Source organism: Entelurus aequoreus, linkage group LG16, assembly GCF_033978785.1.
Source record: "Entelurus aequoreus isolate RoL-2023_Sb linkage group LG16, RoL_Eaeq_v1.1, whole genome shotgun sequence".
NCBI classification, from domain to species: Eukaryota; Metazoa; Chordata; class Actinopteri; order Syngnathiformes; family Syngnathidae; genus Entelurus; species Entelurus aequoreus.
In genome coordinates this window covers 239,375-265,866 of record NC_084746.1, presented here as the reverse complement: position 1 = coordinate 265,866, position 26,492 = coordinate 239,375, and the positions used below count along the sequence as shown (strand labels likewise).

Genomic DNA, 26,492 nt, shown 5'->3' with positions numbered 1-26,492 from the left:
AAAATGACACTAAAAGTACAGTGGAACCTTCACTCACAAACAAAATGACACTAAAAGTACAGTGGAACCTTCATTCACAAACAAAATGACACTAAAAGTACAGTGGAACCTTCATTCACAAACAAAATGACACTAAAAGTACAGTGGAACCTTCATTCACAAACTAAATGACACTAAAAGTACAGTGGAACCTTCATTCACAAACAAAATGACACTAAAAGTACAGTGGAACCTTCATTCACAAACAAAATGACACTAAAAGTACAGTGGAACCTTCATTCACAAACAAAATGATACTAAAAGTACAGTGGAACCTTCATTCACAAACAAACTTACACTAAAAGTACAATGGATTCTTCATTCACAAACAAAATGACACTAAAAGTACAGTGGAACCTTCATTCACAAACAAAATGACACTAAAAGTACAGTGGAACCTTCACTCACAAACAAAATGACACTAAAAGTACAGTGGAACCTTCATTCACAAACTAAATGACACTAAATGTACAGTGGAACCTTCATTCACAAACAAAATGACACTAACAGTACAGTGGAACCTTCATTCACAAACAAAATGACACTAAAAGTACAGTGGAACCTTCATTCACAAACAAACTTACACTAAAAGTACAGTGGAACCTTCATTCACAAACAAAATGACACTAAAAGTACAGTGGAACCTTCATTCACAAACAAAATGACACTAAAAGTACAGTGGAACCTTCATTCACAAACAAAATGACACTAAAAGTACAGTGGAACCTTCATTCACAAACTAAATGACACTAAAAGTACAGTGGAACCTTCATTCACAAACAAAATGATACTAAAAGTACAGTGGAACCTTCATTCACAAACAAACTTACACTAAAAGTACAATGGATTCTTCATTCACAAACAAAATGACACTAAAAGTACAGTGGAACCTTCATTCACAAACAAAATGACACTAAAAGTACAGTGGAACCTTCACTCATAAACAAAATGACACTAAAAGTACAGTGGAACCTTCATTCACAAACAAAATGACACTAAAAGTACAGTGGAACCTTCATTCACAAACAAAATGACACTAAAAGTACAGTGGAACCTTCATTCACAAACTAAATGACACTAAAAGTACAGTGGAACCTTCATTCACAAACAAAATGACACTAAAAGTACAGTGGAACCTTCATTCACAAACGAAATGACACTAAAAGTACAGTGGAACCTTCATTCACAAACAAAATGATACTAAAAGTACAGTGGAACCTTCATTCACAAACAAACTTACACTAAAAGTACAGTGGAACCTTCATTCACAAACAAACTTACACTAAAAGTACAGTGGAACCTTCATTCACAAACAAACTTACACTAAAAGTACAGTGGAACCTTCATTCACAAACTAAATGACACTAAAAGTACAGTGGAACCTTCATTCACAAACTAAATGACACTAAAAGTACAGTGGAACCTTCATTCACAAACAAAATGACACTAAAAGTACAGTGGAACCTTCATTCACAAACAAAATGATACTAAAAGTACAGTGGAACCTTCATTCACAAACAAACTTACACTAAAAGTACAATGGATTCTTCATTCACAAACAAAATGACACTAAAAGTACAGTGGAACCTTCATTCACAAACAAAATGACACTAAAAGTACAGTGGAACCTTCATTCACAAACAAAATGACACTAAAAGTACAGTGGAACCTTCATTCACAAACAAAATGACACTAAAAGTACAGTGGAACCTTCACTCACAAACAAAATGACATGAGTTGGTAAATGGTGTTAGATGTAAATATAAACATAATACAATGATTTGCAAATCCTTTTCAAGCCATATTCAGTTGAATATGCTACAAAGACAACATATTTCATGTTCAAACTCATAAACTTTATTTTTTTTTGTAAATAATCATTAACTTTATAATTTGATGGCAGCAACACGTGACAAAGAAGTTGGGAAAGGTGGCAATAAATACTGATAAAGTTGAGGAATGCTCATCAAACACTTATTTGGAACATCCCACAGGTGAACAGGCTAATTGGGAACAGGTGGGTGCCATGATTGGGTATAAAAGTAGATTCCATGAAATGCTCAGTCATTCACAAACAAGGATGGGGCGAGGGTCACCACTTTGTCAACAAATGCCTGAGCAAATTGTTGAACAGTTTAAGAACAACCTTTCTCAAGCAGCTATTGCAAGGAATTTAGGGATTTCAACATCTACGCTCCGTAATATCATCAAAGGGTTCAGAGAATGTGGAGAAATCACTGCAGGTAAGCAGCTAAGCCCGTGACCTTCCATCCCTCAGGCTGTCCTGCATCAACAAGTGTGTGTAAAGGATATCACCACATGGGCTCAGGAACACTTCAGAAAGCCACTGTCAGTAACTACAGTTGGTCGCTACATCTGTAAGTGCAAGTTAAAACTCTCCTATGCAAGGCGAAAACCGTTTATCAACAACACCCAGAAACGCCGTCGGCTTCTCTGGGCCTGAGCTCATCTAAGATGGACTGATACAAAGTGGAAAAGTGTTCTGTGGTCTGATGAGTCCACATTTCAAGTCATTTTGGCCCCCTGGGTCAAAATAATTGCCCAGGCCTGATGTATACGTACATTCTAGTGTCTTCATAGTGTCCACTTTGCTAAAACAGGGACTTCTGTGGAGGCCAGACAACTATTCATGTTTCCATTGATCCTTGTGAGGAACTATTCATGTTTACATTGATCCTTGTGAGGAACTATTCATGTTTCCATTGATCCTTGTGAGGAACTATTCATGTTTCCATTGATCCTTGTGAGGAACTATTCATGTTTACATTGATCCTTGTGAGGAACTATTCATGTTTCCATTGATCCTTGTGAGGAACTATTCATGTTTCCATTGATCCTTGTGAGGAACTATTCATGTTTCCATTGATCCTTGTGAGGAACTATTCATGTTTCCATTGATCCTTGTGAGGAACTATTCATGTTTCCATTGATCCTTGTGAGGAACTATTCATGATTCCATTGATCCTTGTGAGGAACTATTCATGTTTCCATTGATCCTTGTGAGGAACTATTCATGTTTCCATTGATCCTTGTGAGGAACTATTCATGTTTCCATTGATCCTTGTGAGGAACTATTCATGTTTCCATTGATCCTTGTGAGGAACTATTCATGTTTCCATTGATCCTTGTGAGGAACTATTCATGTTTCCATTGATCCTTGTGAGGAACTATTCATGTTTCCATTGATCCTTGTGAGGAACTATTCATGTTTCCATTGATCCTTGTGAGGAACTATTCATGGTGTTACAGGTAACAGGTGTGAATGGGAAGCAGGTGCCTCGTACATGGCAAGATGAACACTGACTACTCTACATTGTACCATGGAAACACATCATGAAATATTTGCAGAAGTATGAGGGGTGTATTGACTTTTGTGAGGTACAATACATGAATAGATATATGTTTGTTTATACAATAGAATGTTCAAAAACAAATGTGGATGAATGCACGCATAATAAAGACACAAAGGATGTGAACAGGAAATGGTCTTACATTTGTTAACCAGCTGTTTGATGTACACTTCTTATACAGCAGGGGGCAGCAAAGAGTCAAGAACAACAAGTTAAAGGAGTGAATATGTGCACCACACACACACACACACACACACACACGCACACACACACACACACACACACACACACACACACACACACACACACACACACACACACACACACACACACACACACACACACACACACACACACACACACACACACACACTGTCAGCAGTACCTCTGTGTGTGTTGTCATTGGTGGAGTTTGACAGATGTTGAGTGTGCAGGCGTTGGATCTCAGCATCCTTGCAGAGCAGCATGTGTTGCATCTCTGACATCTCAGCCTGCACAAGCCGAACATGATTTCATGATTGTATGTCATCATCAACATGATTTGATGATTGCATGTCATCATCAACATGATTTCATGATTGTATGTCATCATCAACATGATTTGATGATTGCATGTCATCATCAACATGATTTCATGATTGCATGTCATCATCAACATGATTTGATGATTGCATGTCATCATCAACATGATTTCATGATTGCATGTCATCATCAACATGATTTGATGATTGCATGTCATCATCAACATGATTTGATGATTGCATGTCATCATCAACATGATTTCATGATTGCATGTCATCATCAACATGATTTGATGATTGCATGTCATCATCAACATGATTTGATGATTGCATGTCATCATCAACATGATTTGATGATTGCATGTCATCATCAACATGATTTCATGATTGCATGTCATCATCAACATGATTTGATGATTGCATGTCATCATCAACATGATTTGATGATTGCATGTCATCATCAACATGATTTGATGATTGCATGTCATCATCAACATGATTTGATGATTGCATGTCATCATCAACATGATTTGATGATTGCATGTTAAAGTTAAGTTAAAGTAGCAATGATAGTCACACACACACACACACACACACACACACACACACACACACACACACACACACACTAGGTGTGGCGAAATTATTCTCTGCATTTGACCCATCACCCTTGATCACCCCCTGGGAGGTGAGGGGAGCAGTGGGCAGCAGCAGTGGCCGCGCCCGGGAATCATTTTTGGTGATTTAACCCCCAATTCCAAGCCTTGATGCTGAGTGCCAAGCAGGGAGGTAATAGCTCCCATTTTTATAGTCTTTAGATTTGAGGGTTTTGGAGGTGCTAGGGTACCAGGAGGTGCATGCGTAATGGAAAAAGGGTTGAACGAGAGTTCCCGCTAGAATCTTCAAGGTGCTTTTGTTCACCAGAGAGGAGATTCTGTAGAGAAATCTCGTTCGTTGGTTGACCTTTTTGATGACCTTGGTTGCCATTTTATCACAGGAAAGATTAGCCTCTAGAATGGAACCTAGGTAGGTGACCTCATCTTTCCTGGTGATAACAATGTCACCCACTTTTATGGAACCTAGGTAGGTGACCTCATCTTTCCTGGTGATAACAATGTCACCCACTTTTATGGAACCTAGGTAGGTGACCTCATCTTTCCTGGTGATAACAATGTCACCTACTTTTATGGAACCTAGGTAGGTGACCTCATCTTTCCTGGTGATAACAATGTCACCCACTTTTATGGAACCTAGGTAGGTGACCTCATCTTTCCTGGTGATAACAATGTCACCTACTTTTATGGAACCTAGGTAGGTGACCTCATCTTTCCTGGTGATAACAATGTCACCCACGTTTATGGAACCTAGGTAGGTGACCTCATCTTTCCTGGTGATAACAATGTCACCTACTTTTATGGAACCTAGGTAGGTGACCTCATCTTTCCTGGTGATAACAATGTCACCTACTTTTATGGAACCTAGGTAGGTGACCTCATCTTTCCTGGTGATAACAATGTCACCTACTTTTATGGAACCTAGGTAGGTGACCTCATCTTTCCTGGTGATAACAATGTCACCTACTTTTATGGAACCTAGGTAGGTGACCTCATCTTTCCTGGTGATAACAATGTCACCTACTTTTATGGAACCTAGGTAGGTGACCTCATCTTTCCTGGTGATAACAATGTCACCCACTTTTATGGAACCTAGGTAGGTGACCTCATCTTTCCTGGTGATAACAATGTCACCCACTTTTATGGAACCTAGGTAGGTGACCTCATCTTTCCTGGTGATAACAATGTCACCTACTTTTATGGAACCTAGGTAGGTGACCTCATCTTTCCTGGTGATAACAATGTCACCCACGTTTATGGAACCTAGGTAGGTGACCTCATCTTTCCTGGTGATAACAATGTCACCTACTTTTATGGAACCTAGGTAGGTGACCTCATCTTTCCTGGTGATAACAATGTCACCTACTTTTATGGAACCTAGGTAGGTGACCTCATCTTTCCTGGTGATAACAATGTCACCTACTTTTATGGAACCTAGGTAGGTGACCTCATCTTTCCTGGTGATAACAATGTCACCTACTTTTATGGAACCTAGGTAGGTGACCTCATCTTTCCTGGTGATAACAATGTCACCTACTTTTATGGAACCTAGGTAGGTGACCTCATCTTTCCTGGTGATAACAATGTCACCCACTTTTATGGAACCTAGGTAGGTGACCTCATCTTTCCTGGTGATAACAATGTCACCTACTTTTATGGAACCTAGGTAGGTGACCTCATCTTTCCTGGTGATAACAATGTCACCTACTTTTATGGAACCTAGGTAGGTGACCTCATCTTTCCTGGTGATAACAATGTCACCTACTTTTATGGAACCTAGGTAGGTGACCTCATCTTTCCTGGTGATAACAATGTCACCTACTTTTATGGAACCTAGGTAGGTGACCTCATCTTTCCTGGTGATAACAATGTCACCTACTTTTATGGAACCTAGGTAGGTGACCTCATCTTTCCTGGTGATAACAATGTCACCCACTTTTATGGTGAAGTCATTGACTTTGTTAAAGTTGATGTGGGACCCAAACAGGATGGATTCAGTGTATGGATAGCTTGTTGTCAGCGAGCCAGGTGCAAGTTCTACACAGCAGGTGTCAATAGTTTAGAAAAGTTAGTTCTGCATAATAGGACTCCTTTAAAGAAGTGAAATATACAAAACCCAAAAGCAGTGAAGTTGTCACGTTGTGTAAATGCTAAATAAAAAGAAAATACAACAAATCATTTTCAACTTATATTCAATTGACTAGACTCCAAAGACAAGATATTTAACGTTTGAACTGATTTGGGTGTTGTTGATAAATGGCTTTAGCTTTGAAAAGTAGTTTTAACTTGCACTTACAGATGTAGCGACCAACTGTAGTTACGGACAGTGGTTTTCTGAAGTGTTCCTGAACCCATGTGGTGATATCCTTTACACACTGATGTCGGTTTTTGATGCAGTACCGTCTGAGGGATGGAAGGTCACGGGCTTAACTGCTTACCTGCAGTGATTTCTCCACATTCTCTCAACCTTTTGATGATATTACGGAGCGTAGATGGTGAAATCCCTCAATTCCTTGCAATAGCTGCTTGAGAAATGTTGTTGTTCAACAATTTGCTCAGGCATTTGTTGACAAAGTGGTGACCCTCGCCCCATCCTTGTTTGTGAACGACTGAGCATTTCATGGAAGCTGCTTTTATACCCAATCATGGCACCCACCTGTTCCCAATTAGCCTGTTCACCTGTGGGATGTTCCAAATAAGTCTTTGATGAGCATTCCTCAACTTTATCACTCTTTTTTGCCACTTGTGCCAGCTTTTTTGAAACATGTTGCAGCCATCAAATTCCAAATGAGGTAATATTTGCAAAAAAATAGCAAAGTTTCTCAGTGTGAACATGAAATATCTTGTCTTTGCAGTCTATTCAATTGAATATAAGTTGAAAAGGATTTGTTGTATTCTCTTTTTATTTAGCATTTACACAACGTGACAACTTCACTGCTTCTGTCCAAGTATAATGTGAGTGTTACACTTTTGTAGAAGTCTAATGTGAGCGTTGCACTGAGTATAATGTGAGCGTTGCACTGAGTATAATGTGAGCGTTGCACTGAGTATAATGTGAGCGTTGCACTGAGTATAATGTGAGCGTTGCACTGAGTATAATGTGAGCGTTGCACTGAGTATAATGTGAGCGTTGCACTGAGTATAATGTGAGCGTTGCACTGAGTATAATGTGAGCGTTGCACTGAGTATAATGTGAGCGTTGCACTGAGTATAATGTGAGCGTTGCACTGAGTATAATGTGAGCGTTGCACTGAGTATAATGTGAGCGTTGCACTGAGTATAATGTGCTACCTTGGTGGCTCCAAGCTGCCTCTCATATTGTCCTTTCTGCCACTGCAGCTCCCCCACTTTCTTCCTGAGCTGCTCCATCTCCTCCAAGAAATCCTGCAACACAAACGCAGCACAAATCTTTCAGTTGGACAAAAAAGAAGATGAAGATTTTCACCTGGAAGGGAAAAGTGTGAGAAGTTGAAGGCTAATTGTGTTAGCATTGGTGCATATGCTGAGATGAATCCAAAGTACCTCTGGGAAAGAAACAACACAAAGTGCGGTTAAGAACAATCCAAGGACAGAAATGTAAACATCCTAAAGTGTGTAGAATGTTTCATCCACTGTGACACCTTTATCACCACAACATCACTATTTGCTAGCCATTCCCCTTGTTAGCAGGAAGAAAAGTACAACAGTGGAACAAGTTTATGTCGACAATGAAGCTTTCATGCATGCACACATTTTTCACAACACAACACAAAAATGATTGACAGAATCCCGGTTAAAACTGTCATGCTTTTATTTTGACACTGAACAATGAAGTCAGTGTGCATGTTTGCAATCAGACAGCAGCCATGTTGCTGAAGAACTTAACTAAACTACAACACTGAACAATGAAGTCAGTGTGCATGTTTGCAATCAGACAGCAGTTATGTTGCTGAAGAACTTAACTAAACTACAACACACGTCAACATAAACGGGCCATTTGTCATAGAAATGTCCACTCAACATCCACTTAAGAGGGCATTTTTTAAAAGGGGTGTGCTGATCCAATGTTGATATTGGTCTGGTATCAGCATTCAAAAAACAAGTATGGGATTATATTAGCTGACATGTAAAAATATCTGATCAAATGTCAGCTCCAAGCAGACCTGCAGCGGGTTGACGTGTGCAAAGCTGGACAGTAAATCCAGCTCGGTGGTCTAGTGGTTAGACTGTCCGCCCTGACACTGCAGCTTGTGAGTTCAAACCCCGGCCGAGTCATACCAAAGACTATAAAAATGGGAGCCATTACCTCCCTGCTTGGCACTCAGCATCAAGGCTTGGAATTGGGGGTTAAATCACCAAATGATTACCGAGCGTGGCCCACGCTGCTGCTCACTGCTCCCTTCACCTCCCAGGGGGTGAACAAGGGTGATGGGTCAAATGCAGAGGGTAATCTCACCACACCTAGTGTGTGTGTGTGACTATCATTGCTACTTGAACTTGAAATGTCCTGCAATTAGTTTGTACTGCTATTTATTTATTTTCAACATGTTATTTATTGTTTGTCTTGTATGGTAACTGCACCTCACATCTGTAATTATGTCTTGCTCTCATGTTTGATGACAATAAAGCATTATATTCTATTCAAAGCACACAAGGTTGGTCTTTTCTTGTATTTTAGTCATCTTATTTACAAAAGGTAAACATGGTAAGCTACAGGCTACTATTCATTGTTCTCTGCTTGGCTAATTTCACTTGATCAAGTCTTTTCTAGCATTCCACACTATTAATAATAGAAGTATGTATGATTCCTGCTAATCTTATCGCATCATTATCGCTATTGGCCAATAGTCAAGGCTCCGATATACAGTAAGTATCAGAAGTGAAGACGTAGTATCAGGACACCCCCAACTTTTGAGTCATAACCACACAGTTGGTCCACATACTATATATATATATATATATATGTATAAACACAGTCAATGTAAACAAGTTCCACTGTACATGAAATAGTCATGAGAAGTTGATCTCCTCAATACTCCAAGCCAAGAGAGGTGTAGGAAATACTGCAATGTTGCAGATTTGGGAAAGGTTGCAGAGGGAAAGCCGGTATGGTGAAAGAAAGCAAAAGAATGATGAAAGTTGTTAGAGCGAGTGTAAAAGTTTCAACAGCAGGTGAAAAGCGGGTTTAGACGCGCTCATCTGCCAAGTCTTCCTACATTTGCACTCAGTCCTCCATCAGAGTCACACGGGCTCAGCTGAGTTCTTGCTAAGTCCACCTGAGAGTTGTGCTCCTGGACCCGGATGGATGGAGGCTCTTCCTGCCGGCTCTCGCCTTCTCCCAGCGTTCGCTTCTCTTTAATGCGAGTGCTGATCTCCTCCTGGAAGCGGCACATCTGCTCCTGGAGCTCACTAATGAGGTTTACCACACACTGCCGTGCAGCCAGACAGAAGCCAGAAGACATTGAGGACATGGGGAGGAAAAAGAGCAATGAAGCAATGGGAGAAACAACATTTATCACTGACAACCTCACAGTCAATAATCAGTCTTCAAAGTTCAACTGGAGGGATTACCAATATTCAATTGGCAGGTGAGATGAGGTTGGAACCACTTTTATACAAAGTAAACAAACATTATAAGTACATCAAAAATAAAAAAAATCTGTTGTCATTCCAAACAGAATTAAAAAAAACCATGACAGTCTTTGCCATGCATTCCTTTATTTGTGGTGGCTTACCACTAGTAAGTTTGGCAAAATAGTTGGCGTTAAAGAAAGGTAAGACTTCACCTCCCACATAACACGGACTATTTGCTTTAAAATGAGAGTTGGAGGTTCGAGCAACATATTGTAGTTATTTGTCAGCAGCAACAAACTAAGTTGGCATTGTTATTTGTTTCCAGCAACTTTGATGAATATATGTCTGCAACTATAAATACTTTTGTTGTTTTTAGGGCCCTCAAAGATAATAATGTTCTTTTAACAGCACTAATCTTTTTAACGTGTGACTAACGTGCATGTGTCATGACTCTGGTTTTTTTTACCCTCGGTATGTTCAGTTACTGTTGAGCCACAAGCTGAAAAATAGTGAGCAGAAATGTAGAAAGAAAAGGATACATTATGGAAATCCCATGACTAAAGCCTTGGCAAGTCGTTCATCCGACAAGACAAGACCATTTGATCTTCCGTGAGCCGACATCACATTCTTTTTTCATCAGTGCCATCAAACAAATGACTACAACTTCAGCTATTTGTCATCCACGTATGTTGCCGTGTGGCGGTGACATTGTAAGTCGAGGCCAATGAGTGTTGACTAACAGAGTTGACAGGAAGAATGGCAAGAAATGGCAATTCTACTGGTTATTAAAGAGCGTGTGCAAAGCTCAATATGGAAGTATTTGGATTGCAAAACTAAGTTTAAAAGTGACACTTTAAACACCAGAAGTGCGGCGCTGGAAGCTGGAAGCTGGAAGCTGGAAGCTGGAAGCTGGAAGCTGGAAGCTTTAAAAAGTTGCCTAAGGTGACAATACAACATTACCACCTTTGCTTCAAACTTAGCTAAACACATTCAGACCTGCACACTCACTTTAAAAAGTCACTGGAGATGCAGTTAACATCTCCCCTTGTGCACATGTACATATGTACATATGTAGATGTGCACATGTACATATGTAGATATGTAGATGTGCACATGTACATATGTAGATGTGCACATGGAGATATGTAGATATGTAGATATGTAGATGTGCACATGTAGATATGTAGATATGTAGATATGTAGATATGCACATGTAGATATGTAGATATGTAGATATGTAGATGCGCACATGTAGATATGTAGATGTGCACATGTAGATATGTAGATGTGCACATGTAGATATGTAGATGTGCACATGTAGATATGTAGATGTGCACATGTAGATATGTAGATGTGCACATGTAGATATGTAGATATGTAGATATGTAGATGCGCACATGTAGATATGTAGATGTGCACATGTAGATATGTAGATGTGCACATGTAGATATGTAGATGTGCACATGTAGATATGTAGATGTGCACATGTAGATATGTAGATGTGCACATGTAGATATGCACATGTAGATGTGTAGATGCGCACATGTAGATATGTAGATGTGCACATGTAGATATGTAGATGTGCACATGTAGATATGTAGATGTGCACATGTAGATATGTAGATGTGCACATGTAGATATGTAGATGTGCACATGTAGATATGCACATGTAGATGTGTAGATGCGCACATGTAGATATGTAGATGTGCACATGTAGATATGTAGATGTGTACATGTAGATATGTAGATGTGCACATGTAGATATGTAGATGTGCACATGCAGATATGTACATGTAGATGTGTAGATGCGCACATGTAGATATGTAGATGTGCACATGTAGATATGTAGATGTGCACATGTAGATATGTAGATGTGCACATGTAGATATGTAGATGTGCACATGTAGATATGTAGATGTGCACATGTAGATATGCACATGTAGATGTGTAGATGCGCACATGTAGATATGTAGATGTGCACATGTAGATATGTAGATGTGCACATGTAGATATGTAGATGTGCACATGTAGATATGTAGATATGTAGATATGTAGATGCGCACATGTAGATATGTAGATGTGCACATGTAGATATGTAGATGTGCACATGTAGATATGTAGATGTGCACATGTAGATATGTAGATGTGCACATGTAGATATGTAGATGTGCACATGTAGATATGCACATGTAGATGTGTAGATGCGCACATGTAGATATGTAGATGTGCACATGTAGATATGTAGATGTGCACATGTAGATATGTAGATGTGCACATGTAGATATGTAGATGTGCACATGTAGATATGTAGATGTGCACATGTAGATATGCACATGTAGATGTGTAGATGCGCACATGTAGATATGTAGATGTGCACATGTAGATATGTAGATGTGTACATGTAGATATGTAGATGTGCACATGTAGATATGTAGATGTGCACATGCAGATATGCACATGTAGATGTGTAGATGCGCACATGTAGATATGTAGATGTGCACATGTAGATATGTAGATGTGCACATGTAGATATGTAGATGTGCACATGTAGATATGTAGATGTGCACATGTAGATATGTAGATGTGCACATGTAGATATGCACATGTAGATGTGTAGATGCGCACATGTAGATATGTAGATGTGCACATGTAGATATGTAGATGTGCACATGTAGATATGTAGATGTGCACATGTAGATATGCACATGTAGATGTGTAGATGCGCACATGTAGATATGTAGATGTGCACATGTAGATATGTAGATGTGCACATGTAGATATGTAGATGTGCACATGTAGATATGTAGATATGCACATGTAGATATGTAGATGTGCACATGTAGATATGTAGATGTGCACATGTAGATATGTAGATATGCACATGTAGATATGTAGATGTGCACATGTAGATATGTAGATGTGCACATGTAGATATGTAGATGTGCACATGTAGATATGTAGATGTGCACATGTAGATATGTAGATGTGCACATGTAGATATGTAGATGCACACATGTAGATATGTAGATGCTCACATGTAGATATGTAGATGTGCACATGTAGATATGTAGATATGCACATGTAGATATGTAGATGTGCACATGTAGATATGTAGATGTGCACATGTAGATATGTAGATGTGCACATGTAGATATGTAGATATGCACATGTAGATATGTAGATGTGCACACAGCTGCTTGGCTTGTTGACAACGATTAGCACAGTCAAAAGCAGTCCACATAGCATAAACTAATGCAAGTGAATTTCGTAACAAATTCCCCGTATTGAATTTCTTTAACAATGTCAGTTTTACATGTCTAATCTGTGTACTTTTAGCCATAGTTTTGTTTCCAGCATTTGTATGTATTTATTTTAGCATGTCCTATCACGCCTCTGAAGCAAATCATGTTGTTGTTGTGTATTGTATTTAGCAATTATTATATTTGCCTTAATAACATCAATTAAAATTGGCAACCCTGAATCATTAAGCATTTAATACAATACCAATAAAACGTTCTATTATATTCTAACCTAATTCTAGATGATGTCAGACTACATGTAATATGTAAAATTGTAAAGTGTTCTTTGATTGCAATAAGAAAAGTGTTTAATGCCTTTTAATTTCATTACAATCTTCTAAAATTGTTGTAATAAGAAACATGTCTATTCATAAATTTTATCATAAGATTTTCTGTTCAAATAAAGCAAATAATGACATTTATGTGGTCCCATTTATTTGACAAGTATTCAATTGCATTGAAATATATATGGATATACATTTTGGTACCGGTACTGCTACCAAAATATCAGTATCAGGACAACCCTAGTTGCCAAGGTAACTACTTTTAATGGCTTACGTGGCAGAACTCAAAGTATGCAGTGATGTAGCAAGTGGTGTCCCAAGTCCTTGGGAAGATTGCAAAGCTTTACCCGTCGTTCCTTCATTTGGAGGATGTAGTGGTGGTGGCTGCAGACGAGTGGTAGTGAGTGAAGGCTTGTAGTGTTGAGTGAGGGTGAACATCGGGATTGGGCCAAGAAGTCGGTGGCCAAACATTCCATGGCCTTCCAGATGTTGGGTGGGATGAGCATCAACACTCACCTTAAAGATGAGCTGGCACTTTGGATGATCCTTAGAGGAGCTTCACAGGAAGGCAATCCAACTTGGTTGTGACCAAATTTAACTTGGCCATAGCCTATCTTCTTGGATGACTTTAGGGAAAACCTGGCGCTCTTTCTGGACTTCCTTCAGCCTGGGTGACTTCCTCGCTCCCGAGTGGTGAGGACCAGGTGGGGGATGCACTGTGCACCGACTGGATGCCCTCCTAGACGGTTGTTTATTGTGCCGCAATTGTGTGCTGATGTCCTCACTTCGGGACATTTATCGAAAATGGTTTGTCATCCGGGATGACGTGGCCATGTTTCCAGTGGCTTACACGCGCTCCAAAGGGCAAGCAGTTCATTTCGGCCTGCTCTGTTTGCTCCTGAAACAAGTCATCCTATTGGGTCTCCTGCGACCCCTCCCAACTAATCAAGAAAATGGTCCCTTTGTTACGAGCTTACCACCCTGCAACAGTCGACACCATTGTGGATTGTTTTGTTCTAAGATAAGTTGTTATGTTCTTCTGCTCTCATCCTTGAATACGACAGAGTTGCTGGTCCTCCACGTGGTCTGGTTTCACATAATCCCCAGTGGATCACCTTTTGTCAGCGGTGTGAAGGGCTTTCTGCAAAGCATGAGGGCATCACCGAGTTTATCATCTAGACAACATCCCCAGACCAAGGGCCAGTCAGACTGGGCTAATCAGGGCATCAAGGCTGTTGTCAGATGTGTAGGTCATCATGACCCCACAAATTGGGCGAAGCAACTTCCCTAGATCGAATATGCCCGTAGCACCCTTGTCAACTTGGTCACTGGGTTAGTTTCCTATCTGTGTGGCTGATGAGTTGCAGCCTCCTACTTTTCCTTCACTGGAGTCAGTGATTTCCATCCCTTCTATGGACTGCCATGTTTCTTTGTATTGGGACTCACTTTTGAAGGCAACCAGCCTGCTGCCAATCACCATCATATTTATGTTAGATCTACGTTTGTACTATGAACTGGACTCTCACAATATTATGTTAGATCCACTATGGACTGGACTCTCACTATTATGTTAGATCCACTATGAACTGGACTCTCACAATATTATGTTAGATCCACTATGGACTGGACTCTCACACTATTATGTTAGATCCACTATGGACTGGACTCTCACACTATTATGTTAGATCCACTATGGACTGGACTCTCACAATATTATGCTAGATCCACTATGGACTGGACTCTCACACTATTATGTTAGATCCACTATGGACTGGACTCTCACACTATTATGTTAGATCCACTATGGACTGGACTCTCACAATATTATGCTAGATCCACTATGGACTGGACTCTCACACTATTATGTTAGATCCACTATGGACTGGACTCTCACACTATTATGTTAGATCCACTATGGACTGGACTCTCACAATATTATGCTAGATCCACTATGGACTGGACTCTCACACTATTATGTTAGATCCACTATGGACTGGACTCTCACAATATTATGCTAGATCCACTCAACGTCCATTGCACCGGTCGCCCACATCTGTGGTCCCGTCAAAGGTTTCTCATTGTCATCCCATTGGGTTGAGTTTTTCCTTGCCCTGATGTGGGTTCTGAGCCGAGGATGTGGTTGTGGCTTGTGCAGCCCTTTGAGACACTGCTGATTTAGGGCTATATAAGTAAACATTGATTGATGATTGATTGATATTCAAGCTTCCGCCTTTGTTCCAGGTGACAAGGTTTGGCTGTCATCCAAGGACTTACCTCTTGATGTTTCCTTCCACAGAACTGTCACCTGGTTTTGTTGGTCCTAATGAGGTGCAGCGTATCATCAACTCGAGCATGGTCAGACTCAAGCTGCCGGCTTCCTTCAAAAACCATCTAATGTAGCATGTGTCTGAAGTCAAACCTGTGAAAAGTACTTCTTGGAGTCCTCCAGTCAGGTCTCCTCATAGGCTTGTCGACAATCATCCAACTTTTGACGTTAACACGATTTTTGATTGTAGAAGACGTGGCTGAGGTGTTTAGTATTTGCTTGATAGGGTCGGTTACGGCCCTAGGGTTCGTGCAAGAGTCTCACGTAAGTTTATCTTTGATCTTTCTCTGATAGTCGCATGCCAAGTTTGTGGGTAAGCAAAGTGGGTCACCACGTGGCAGTCATTCCTCATTCTCTCTTCATTTGTTTCACCGTGACAAGATCGGGAACTTGCATGTACGTAGCGCGGCCAATTTAGGACAAACAATATCATTTGATGATAATATTTCCATGATGGTGAGAGGTCATCTTTGAAATGGATTAACAGTCCAGCCCTTACAGCAAACACAATGCAACTAAAAGTAACACAACAACCACCTCAGCAAACTTAAAGGGGAACTTTTTTGGAACTTTGCCAATTGTTCACAATCATTATGAAAGACAAATTGATTTTTTTAGGTGTTTGGATGTTTTCTAGGGTCTGTAGAGGCAGAGTTGAACAGTTTTCTAGGGTCTGTAGAGGCAGAGTTGAACAGTTTTCTAGGGTCTGTAGAGGCAGAGTTGAACAGTTTTCTAGGGTCTGTAGAGGCAGAGTTGAACAGTTTTCTAGGGTCTGTAGAGGCAGAGTTGAACAGTTTTCTAGGGTCTGTAGAGGCAGAGTTGAACAGTTTTCTAGGGTCTGTAGAGGCAGAGTTGAACAGTTTTCTAGGGTCTGTAGAGGCAGAGTTGAACAGTTTTCTAGGGTCTGTAGAGGCAGAGTTGAACAGCTCCCAAAGACTCCAATGTAAGCGGACTGGAAGCGTCGTCATGGCTTTCATAATTATTGTGAACAATAAGCAAAATTCCCCCAAAAGAACACTTCCCCTTCAACAGAGTGCTTGTGTGACAGGTGTATTTTATTCACATTAGGATTTGAGATTAGGAGTCATTTCTTAAAGGGATAGTACTCATTTGGACACAAAACCGCTTGGTGGGGGTCACAATGTTTGCTGTGTTGGGGTTTCAAAAACTAAACTAAACAAAAAAATAACGAATAGCTTCAGTTGAACGTTATTTGTTGACATTCTGTCACTGTTACAAAACACTACCATCAAACAATGTTCTGTTCTTGTCTCATTTAGAAAATGTCAATACTTCTTTTAGTGGCTGTTAGTCATGAAGGTACTGACCTATACTGATGTTGAAATGGTATGTGTAATAGTCATGAAGGTACTGACCTATACTGATGTTGAAATGGTATGTGTAATAGTCATGAAGGTACTGACCTATACTGATGTTGAAATGTGTAATAGTCATGAAGGTACTGACCTATACTGATGTTGAAATGGTATGTGTAATAGTCATGAAGGTACTGACCTATACTGCTGTTGAAATGGTATGTGTAATAGTCATGAAGGTACTGACTTATACTGATGTTGAAATGGTATGTGTAATAGTCATGAAGGTACTGACTTATACTGATGTTGAAATGGTATGTGTAATAGTCATGAAGGTACTGACCTATACTGATGTTGAAATGGTATGTGTAATAGTCATGAAGGTACTGACTTATACTGATGTTGAAATGGTATGTGTAATAGTCATGAAGGTACTGACCTATACTGATGTTGAAATGGTATGTGTAATAGTCATGAAGGTACTGACCTATACTGATGTTGAAATGGTATGTGTAATAGTCATGAAGGTACTGACCTATACTGATGTTGAAATGGTATGTGTAATAGTCATGAAGGTACTGACCTATACTGATGTTGAAATGGTATGTGTAATAGTCATGAAGGTACTGACCTATACTGATGTTGAAATGGTATGTGTAATAGTCATGAAGGTACTGACCTATACTGATGTTGAAATGGTATGTGTAATAGTCATGAAGGTACTGACCTATACTGATGTTGAAATGTGTAATAGTCATGAAGGTACTGACCTATACTGATGTTGAAATGGTATGTGTAATAGTCATGAAGGTACTGACCTATACTGATGTTGAAATGGTATGTGTAATAGTCATGAAGGTACTGACCTATACTGATGTTGAAATGTGTAATAGTCATGAAGGTACTGACCTATACTGATGTTGAAATGGTATGTGTAATAGTCATGAAGGTACTGACTTATACTGATGTTGAAATGGTATGTGTAATAGTCATGAAGGTACTGACCTATACTGATGTTGAAATGTGTAATAGTCATGAAGGTACTGACCTATACTGATGTTGAAATGGTATGTGTAATAGTCATGAAGGTACTGACCTATACTGATGTTGAAATGGTATGTGTAATAGTCATGAAGGTACTGACCCATAATGATGTTGAAATGGTATGTGTAATAGTCATGAAGGTACTGACCTATACTGATGTTGAAATGGTATGTGTAATAGTCATGAAGGTACTGACCTATAGTGATGTTGAAATGTGTAATAGTCATGAAGGTACTGACCTATACTGATGTTGAAATGGTATGTGTAATAGTCATGAAGGTACTGACCTATACTGATGTTGAAATGGTATGTGTAATAGTCATGAAGGTACTGACCTATAGTGATGTTGAAATGTGTAATAGTCATGAAGGTACTGACCTATACTGATGTTGAAATGGTATGTGTAATAGTCATGAAGGTACTGACCTATACTGATGTTGAAATGGTATGTGTAATAGTCATGAAGGTACTGACCTATACTGATGTTGAAATGGTATGTGTAATAGTCATGAAGGTACTGACCTATACTGATGTTGAAATGGTATGTGTAATAGTCATGAAGGTACTGACCTATAGTGATGTTGAAATGTGTAATAATGCAACACAATGTAAATATAAAACTAGGAAAGAAGTGAAAGTGAAAGCACTTCAGTGAGTATTGAAGTGAAATCACTTTACAATATAATGCATTTAGAAAATGTCTCTGTCACAAATGCATGTTGATAGTTGACTTAGTGATATGTACAGTATATATCAGTAAAATGATAGTGATATGTACAGTATATATCAGTAAAATGATAGTGATATGTACTGTATATATCAGTAAAATGATAGTGATATGTACAGTATATATCAGTAAAATGATAGTGATATGTACAGTATATATCAGTAAAATGATAGTGATATGTACAGTATATATCAGTAAAATGATAGTGATATGTACAGTATATATCAGTAAAATGACTTGTTGAATAGGTTGTCATCTGCTGGATGTCACAATAAGAAGGTTTCTTACCTGGGCTTTATTCTGCTGTGTGTGCGTTGGCTCTTCCATGTGTGTGTCCTCCATGCTAACCAGCTTCAGTTTGAGGTACGAGACCTCGTCCATCAGATCCAACTTGTGGGTCTCCAGCGAGGTCTTGCTCACCAGCTCCTGGGAAAAAACCTCATGGATCAGATTCCATGCTGGAATTGTGCAAAGCCAACACTTCTATACCAGACTGTGAGAACACTTCCTGAGTCCAGAGTTCTTCTCGGCCAGGCTGGGAACGCAGACCCCATGAAGCTAAATATAAACACGAGTGCTGGGTCTAATAATACAACTTATGTGGAATGGCAGACAAAAAAGAATAAAAAGAGGACTTGTATTTGTTGGCTGACACAGACCAAGCACACGTTTGCAACAAGCACTACTTTCACTTCCTCTTCCTAATGACTCAACTTTTTCTCAACAAAACTTGAATTCATTTGGAACAGATTTCATACCTCATATAAACTATAACAAAACATATAATCACCATTTACTTCCATCTTCTGGCTGAAGATTGGAGGTCATGCCAGCAGTTTGAAACTGTTACCTAAACAGTACTGATAGTATTTATTGATCCATGTTGACATGTTATCCACACTTCTACGTCTTGGTCTTCCTCTTTTCCTCCTACAAGTTAACTTCCAAGCAGATCATGTCTGATTGTGTGCCCAAAAATGTTTTTCATTTTCATAAAGTTGATTAAGAGCACTCTCTAGTGGTTTGCCATTGTTAGAACTGTATTGTTAGTTATTAGTTAGTGCTTTATTGTTAGTTATTTAATAGTACTTTATTGTTAGTTCCTAATTAGTACTTTATTGTTATCAGTTAGTACTTTATTATTTATTAAAACTCGACAGTGCGCCTTATAATCCGGTGCGCCCTATGGTCCGGAAAATACAGTATGTTGCATTGAAGTAAGTAGCTTGTCCCTAAACTTGAATTCAATCATATAGACACACTATTTTGTCACAACGCCATAGAAACCACATGACCATCAAACCATGTCCAAACTAAACCTTCATCACTTATCACCCTGAGGGACACACACACACACACACACACACACACACACACGCACGCACGCACGCACGCACGCACGCACACACGCACGCACGCACACACACACACACACACACACACACACACACACACACACACACACACACACACACACACACACACACACACACACACACACACACACACACACACATACACACACACACACACACACACACACACACACACACACACACACACACACACACACACACATACACACACACACCCGTGCACATAACATTGGTTTAAGAAGGACAGCTGACTGTCAAGTTTGCAATGGAACTTGATTGTGGCTTAGAGCAGGACAAGCCGCCATTAAAATGCCACAGGAGTGTGTGGCCACGCCCCACATTAACCAGGAGTGTGTGGCCACGCCCCACATTAACCAGGAGTGTGTGGCCACGCCCCACATTGACCAGGAGTGTGTGGCCACGCCCCACATTAACCAGGAGTGTGTGGCCACGCCCCACATTAACCAGGAGTGTGTGGCCACGCCCCACATTAACCAGGAGTGTGTGGCCACGCCCCACAGGTCAGCTGACATTTATTTGTTACCCTAATTAGGACAATCATGCATCAAATTGTTTCCTCACCAGCCTTTATAGAGTTACAAAAAAGGCCTTCCATTTGGGTAGGGTTAAAGTTCAAGGGCCCTTTTAATATTGACAACATTTTTCATAGTTCTGGACCTAAAAATGATGTTGGACAATTATCCTTTCCATCCTTACCCTTTCCATCCTTTGTAACTGACCTACTGAGTGGAACAATTTCCCTTGTGGATCAATAAAGTTTGTCTAAGTCTAACATTCTTGTCTGCATAAGTTGGAGCACTTCTTCATGATTTCTAAGCCAAAAGCAAACAACACTTTGCAAAAGTACTTCAACTAAATATGAATTATTGATCAAGCAAAACAATGGAAGAAGTTACCTGTTGAAGCATTTCCTCAGTGGAAGCTAGCTTGCGTCTGTGTTCCTCCAAGGAGCTTTCTAGGGATCGGATCTTCTCACCTTGGGCCTGCACTTGATCAGTCAGTGCACTCACCTGATGATGGACACATTCATTCATTCATCCATCACTACATTTATTCATGTTCCACTGTTACATCATCCATCCATCACTACATTTATTCATGTTCCACTGTTACATCATCCATCCATCACTACATTTATTCATGTTCCACTGTTACATCATCCATCCATCACTACATTTATTCATGTTCCACTGTTACATCACACATCCATCACTACATTTATTCATGTTCCACTGTTACATCATCCATCCATCACTACATTTATTCATGTTCCACTGTTACATCATCCATCCATCACTACATTTATTCATGTTCCACTGTTACATCACACATCCATCACTACATTTATTCATGTTCCACTGTTACATCATCCATCCATCACTACATTTATTCATGTTCCACTGTTACATCACACATCCATCACTACATTTATTCATGTTCCACTGTTACATCACACATCCATCACTACATTTATTCATGTTCCACTGTTACATCATCCATCCATCACTACATTTATTCATGTTCCACTGTTACATCATCCATCCATCACTACATTTATTCATGTTCCACTGTTACATCATCCATCCATCACTACATTTATTCATGTTCCACTGTTACATCATCCATCCATCACTACATTTATTCATGTTCCACTGTTACATCACACATCCATCACTACATTTATTCATGTTCCACTGTTACATCATCCATCCATCACTACATTTATTCATGTTCCACTGTTACATCACACATCCATCACTACATTTATTCATGTTCCACTGTTACATCATCCATCCATCACTACATTTATTCATGTTCCACTGTTACATCACACATCCATCACTACATTTATTCATGTTCCACTGTTACATCATCCATCCATCACTACATTTATTCATGTTCCACTGTTACATCACACATCCATCACTGCATTTATGAGGATTCACAACCTTATCTTTTTGAAGCTGAATATACAGAGGATGAACCACTGCTTCTGTAGGCGTGAGACATTGAACCAGACGGAAGGCGAGAGAGTGAGGTCGGCGTGTCTTTGGCGCTGTGAGTGTGGAAATTGAAACCATGCTCTTTTGACATAAATGGAGCGCTTAACCAAATAAACAAGAAAAAACTTCCCCGGCCAGCTGGACCAACGCACAACTGTCCATCGAGTGAGTCACACTTTAAAATTGAATATGATACATGCAGCTGGACATGTGTGTTGTTACAACTACAGTACATACACTATTAACCATCAAACAAAACATGACATTTGGGCTAATACTCACAGATAGATAGATAGATAGATAGATAGATAGATAGATAGATAGATAGATAGATAGATAGATAGATAGATAGATAGATAGACAGATAGATAGATAGATAGATAGATAGATAGATAGATAGATAGATAGATAGATAGATAGATAGGTAGATAGACAGACAGACAGACAGACAGACAGACAGACAGATAGATAGATAGATAGATAGATAGATAGATAGATAGATAGATAGATAGATAGATAGATAGATAGATAGATAGACAGACAGACAGACAGACAGACAGACAGACAGATAGATAGATAGATAGATAGATAGATAGATAGTACTTTATTGATTCCTTCAGGAGAGTTCCCTGCTACAATATGATTATTCCTATTTTTCAGACAGTACAGATTGGTGTCCTATCGCATTGTGTTGTGTGTTACAAACTCAAATGCGATTCGTGCTGACTTGGAAGCTAACTTACGACTTACTACGCCAGAAAAAGAGTTCCTCAGTGTTCACACTTACAATAACAATGTCGCTACAGTTTGGTTATTATGACGGAACGTAAATGAAGTCTTGTTGACAATTTTTGAATGCATTTTGAAAGTGATTTCGAGGTAGAATTGATCGCTCCCATTAGCTGCATAGCAAGCTACCAAGAACAAGCTGCTTTGTACACTTCTTGTCTCTCATAATAATTGTAAATGATAGGCAACATTCTAAAAAAAGGTGCAGTTCCCCTTTAACAAACACCACAATTAAACACAAACACTATCCATATTTCCCATCCTTTGCAAGTAACAATATTAATGATATTTGGTTTAATACCAACAAAATGAGCTGACATTGTAATATATGAACCAGGGCTGCAAAGTTTTTCAAATTGACGAGTGAGACTTTAGTTTCATGACGCGTTCAACATGTTTTGGACCTTTTTTAACATCGATTTGGCCCGTTTTAACATTGATTTATAACTTCAGACCAGGGATGTCAAAGATGCCAAAAAAACTCATTTGCTAGCAGCCGAGGGCCGGACTGGTTCAACGTTTATTCAAACATATTTAAATGATTGCACAGCATAATGCATACATTTAGCATTTGTTTGCAAAAACAGTTACAAAAAAGTGGGACCCCAAAAATTTACTGTGGGGCCCCATTTTTAGGACTTGATGGAGGCCCTGGGACCCCATTTTGAAAGTTCTTACACCAATGGAGTATTGGTGCGTGCAAAACAGCAGCAGGCGGCTGTGGCCTGCAGGCCGGTTCTAATACTAATCAAATATCATAATGAATTCCTTGACTTTGTAGCGATGTCCTCACCTGCAGCACTGTGGCCCTCAGTCTTCTTTTTCCGTGCTTCTCAAAGTGGATTCCGGGGACTCTGTTTGTTCTGAATTGACCCTTCCAACATTTGTAACTCTGACAGTGTTGGCTCCATTTGGTCTAATTTGCACACTGTTAAGGACTTAAGAAAATACCTTGAAAGGAAAATGTTTGAGCAACACTGCTTTAGGGACGGTCTAATTTATATTTACAAGTCTGTAAGTGACACACACATATTGAGACTAACGTGTGAACTGGCCTCATATTAACATGTTTAACAGCTTTGCAACATATAACAGACTTCTATCAGCCGCACAGTACATATTCACTTATGTTAACATGTTTAATAGCTTTGCAACATATACAGGACAATAACAGACTTCTATCAGCCGTACAGTACATATTCACTTATGTTAACATGTTTAACAGCTTTGCAACATATAACAGACTTCTATCAGCCGTACAGTACATATTCACTTATGTTAACATGTTTAACAGCTTTGCAACATATAACAGACTTCTATCAGCCGTACAGTACATATTCACTTATGTTAACATGTTTAACAGCTTTGCAACATATAATAGACTTCTATCAGCCGTACAGTACATATTCACTTATCTTAACATGTTTAATAGCTTTGCAACATATAATAGACTTCTATCAGCCGTACAGTACATATTCACTTATGTTAACATGTTTAACAGCTTTGCAACATATACAGGACAATAACAGACTTCTATCAGCCGTACAGTACATATCAATCAATCAATCAGCTTTATTGTCCATTCTTACATGTACAAGACACATAAGAACTGAAATTACATTTTCGGCACAATCCCGCTAAGAGCAGACATACGTTACAGGGAGACAAGACGGGACCGCCAACGGATATTCACTGGGGAACTCAAGGAGAAACAGCAGTGAACAAAAGTGGGTAGTTAGCCTCTTTTAGCAAGCAGGAGAATACTGAGTGGGTTTTAAATGTTGCTGCTGTTGTGTGTGAAGGATGCTTTGAGACGCCAAGACCTTCTTCTTCTTCTTTTAATGGCAGTTGGCAAGCAACTTTGTGGTGTGCATTACCCCCACCTTCTGAAATAGTGTGAATAGAGATGCTACCCTACTCTAAATTATTTGATTTAACCATGTCTTTTCAAAAATGTATGAATTATTTTGTACCTTACATGTTCTGAATGCAATTTTAAAAAACCCTTTTCTGCTATACTAACTTTCTCTTTCACTAACTTATTGTTCATTATTGACCTATCTGTAATATATTTCCTACTCTGTAATAATTACAGGTGGGGGAAATAATCATTTTTTAAATGCATCGGAATGCTGACATGGGCGATTCTAAAACCGATTAGAAAACGTCAATAATGGATTATTTATTGTAAATAAAGTAATGCAGACATTTCTAAAATGTGTCTGACTGCAGCGAGCCACCTCACCGTGAGATCCGACCAATTCCTTTATTTTAGGGCACTTATGTTCTAGTTTTGCACACATTCCCATTAATTTAATAAGTGTAATGGGAATTAATTCAACAGTTTCTTATTACAAATGCACTGTTTTTAAAAGTTGCAATTAATGAATGCTTGTTCAGTCAAATGAAAAGTAATGTAAAACTGCATTGATATTCATAAACTAAAGCAGCACTAAAGAATGTTTGAACCCTTTTAAAATATGTTTGTAAATCTTGGGATGATACATTAGTTAAATGACACTTTTGTCATGGCTTGAGGGGTCTGTATCTCTTTTGCTGGCACTTCATGACATTGAAGAGGGTGCCAGGAACCCTGCCACACAAAAAACTACAAATGTGCTGACTTGTTTTACGGGATACGTCACTCCCCCTTTCCTTGTTCATTAAAAAGACAGAAGCTGATACGAAGGCCGACGTGCCGCCGGAAAACAAAAAGAAGAAGAACGCCTGTTAACATGGTCGAAGCCCCAAAACACCCAAAGAAACAAAAAGTTTTGTCCGAGGAGACAAAAAAAGGAAAACGGAGATTACCCGGATAAAAGGACAGTCAGGATCAACATTGCCTCGGCTTTCACTCACTGGCGTAAGCTCAAAGGTGATGTTGCTTTTCCAGGTCATGTTGGGCTGGATGGGCTCAGTGAATTTTTTTTCCTGAAATCAACAATCTTTGGTCTTTGTGGGGTTGAGAATGAGGTTGTTTTTGGCATAGTGGTCTGACAGTGCCTTTACCTCTTCTCTATAGGTAGTCTCTTCCCCTTCTGCGATGAGCCCCACCACTGTAGTATCATCCGCAAATTTGATGATGGAATTGCTCGGATGAATGGGAATACAGTCGTAGGTGTAAAGGCTGAAGAGCAAAGGTTGAGGAAAGATGGTGTCCGACCTTCACTCTCTGAGGGCGGTCCGTTAGAAAGTCCTTGATCCAGTAA

General features: G+C 39.4%; 1 protein-coding gene across 6 annotated transcripts in view; it reads right to left on the bottom strand.

Moving 5' to 3' along the window:
- Window positions 1–26,492, bottom strand: part of LOC133631474 (liprin-beta-2-like) — a 126,809-nt gene that overhangs the window by 38,471 nt on the left and 61,846 nt on the right. For all 6 annotated transcript variants that reach the window (XM_062023689.1, XM_062023692.1, XM_062023691.1 and 3 more), the window contains 5 exons: window positions 21,388–21,501; window positions 19,383–19,520; window positions 9,741–9,953; window positions 7,837–7,929; window positions 3,796–3,901 (listed from right to left, as the gene is read on the bottom strand). In XM_062023689.1, the coding sequence (XP_061879673.1) occupies window positions 3,796–3,901; window positions 7,837–7,929; window positions 9,741–9,953; window positions 19,383–19,520; window positions 21,388–21,501 (664 nt within the window). The remainder of the gene's footprint in view (window positions 1–3,795; window positions 3,902–7,836; window positions 7,930–9,740; window positions 9,954–19,382; window positions 19,521–21,387; window positions 21,502–26,492) is intronic.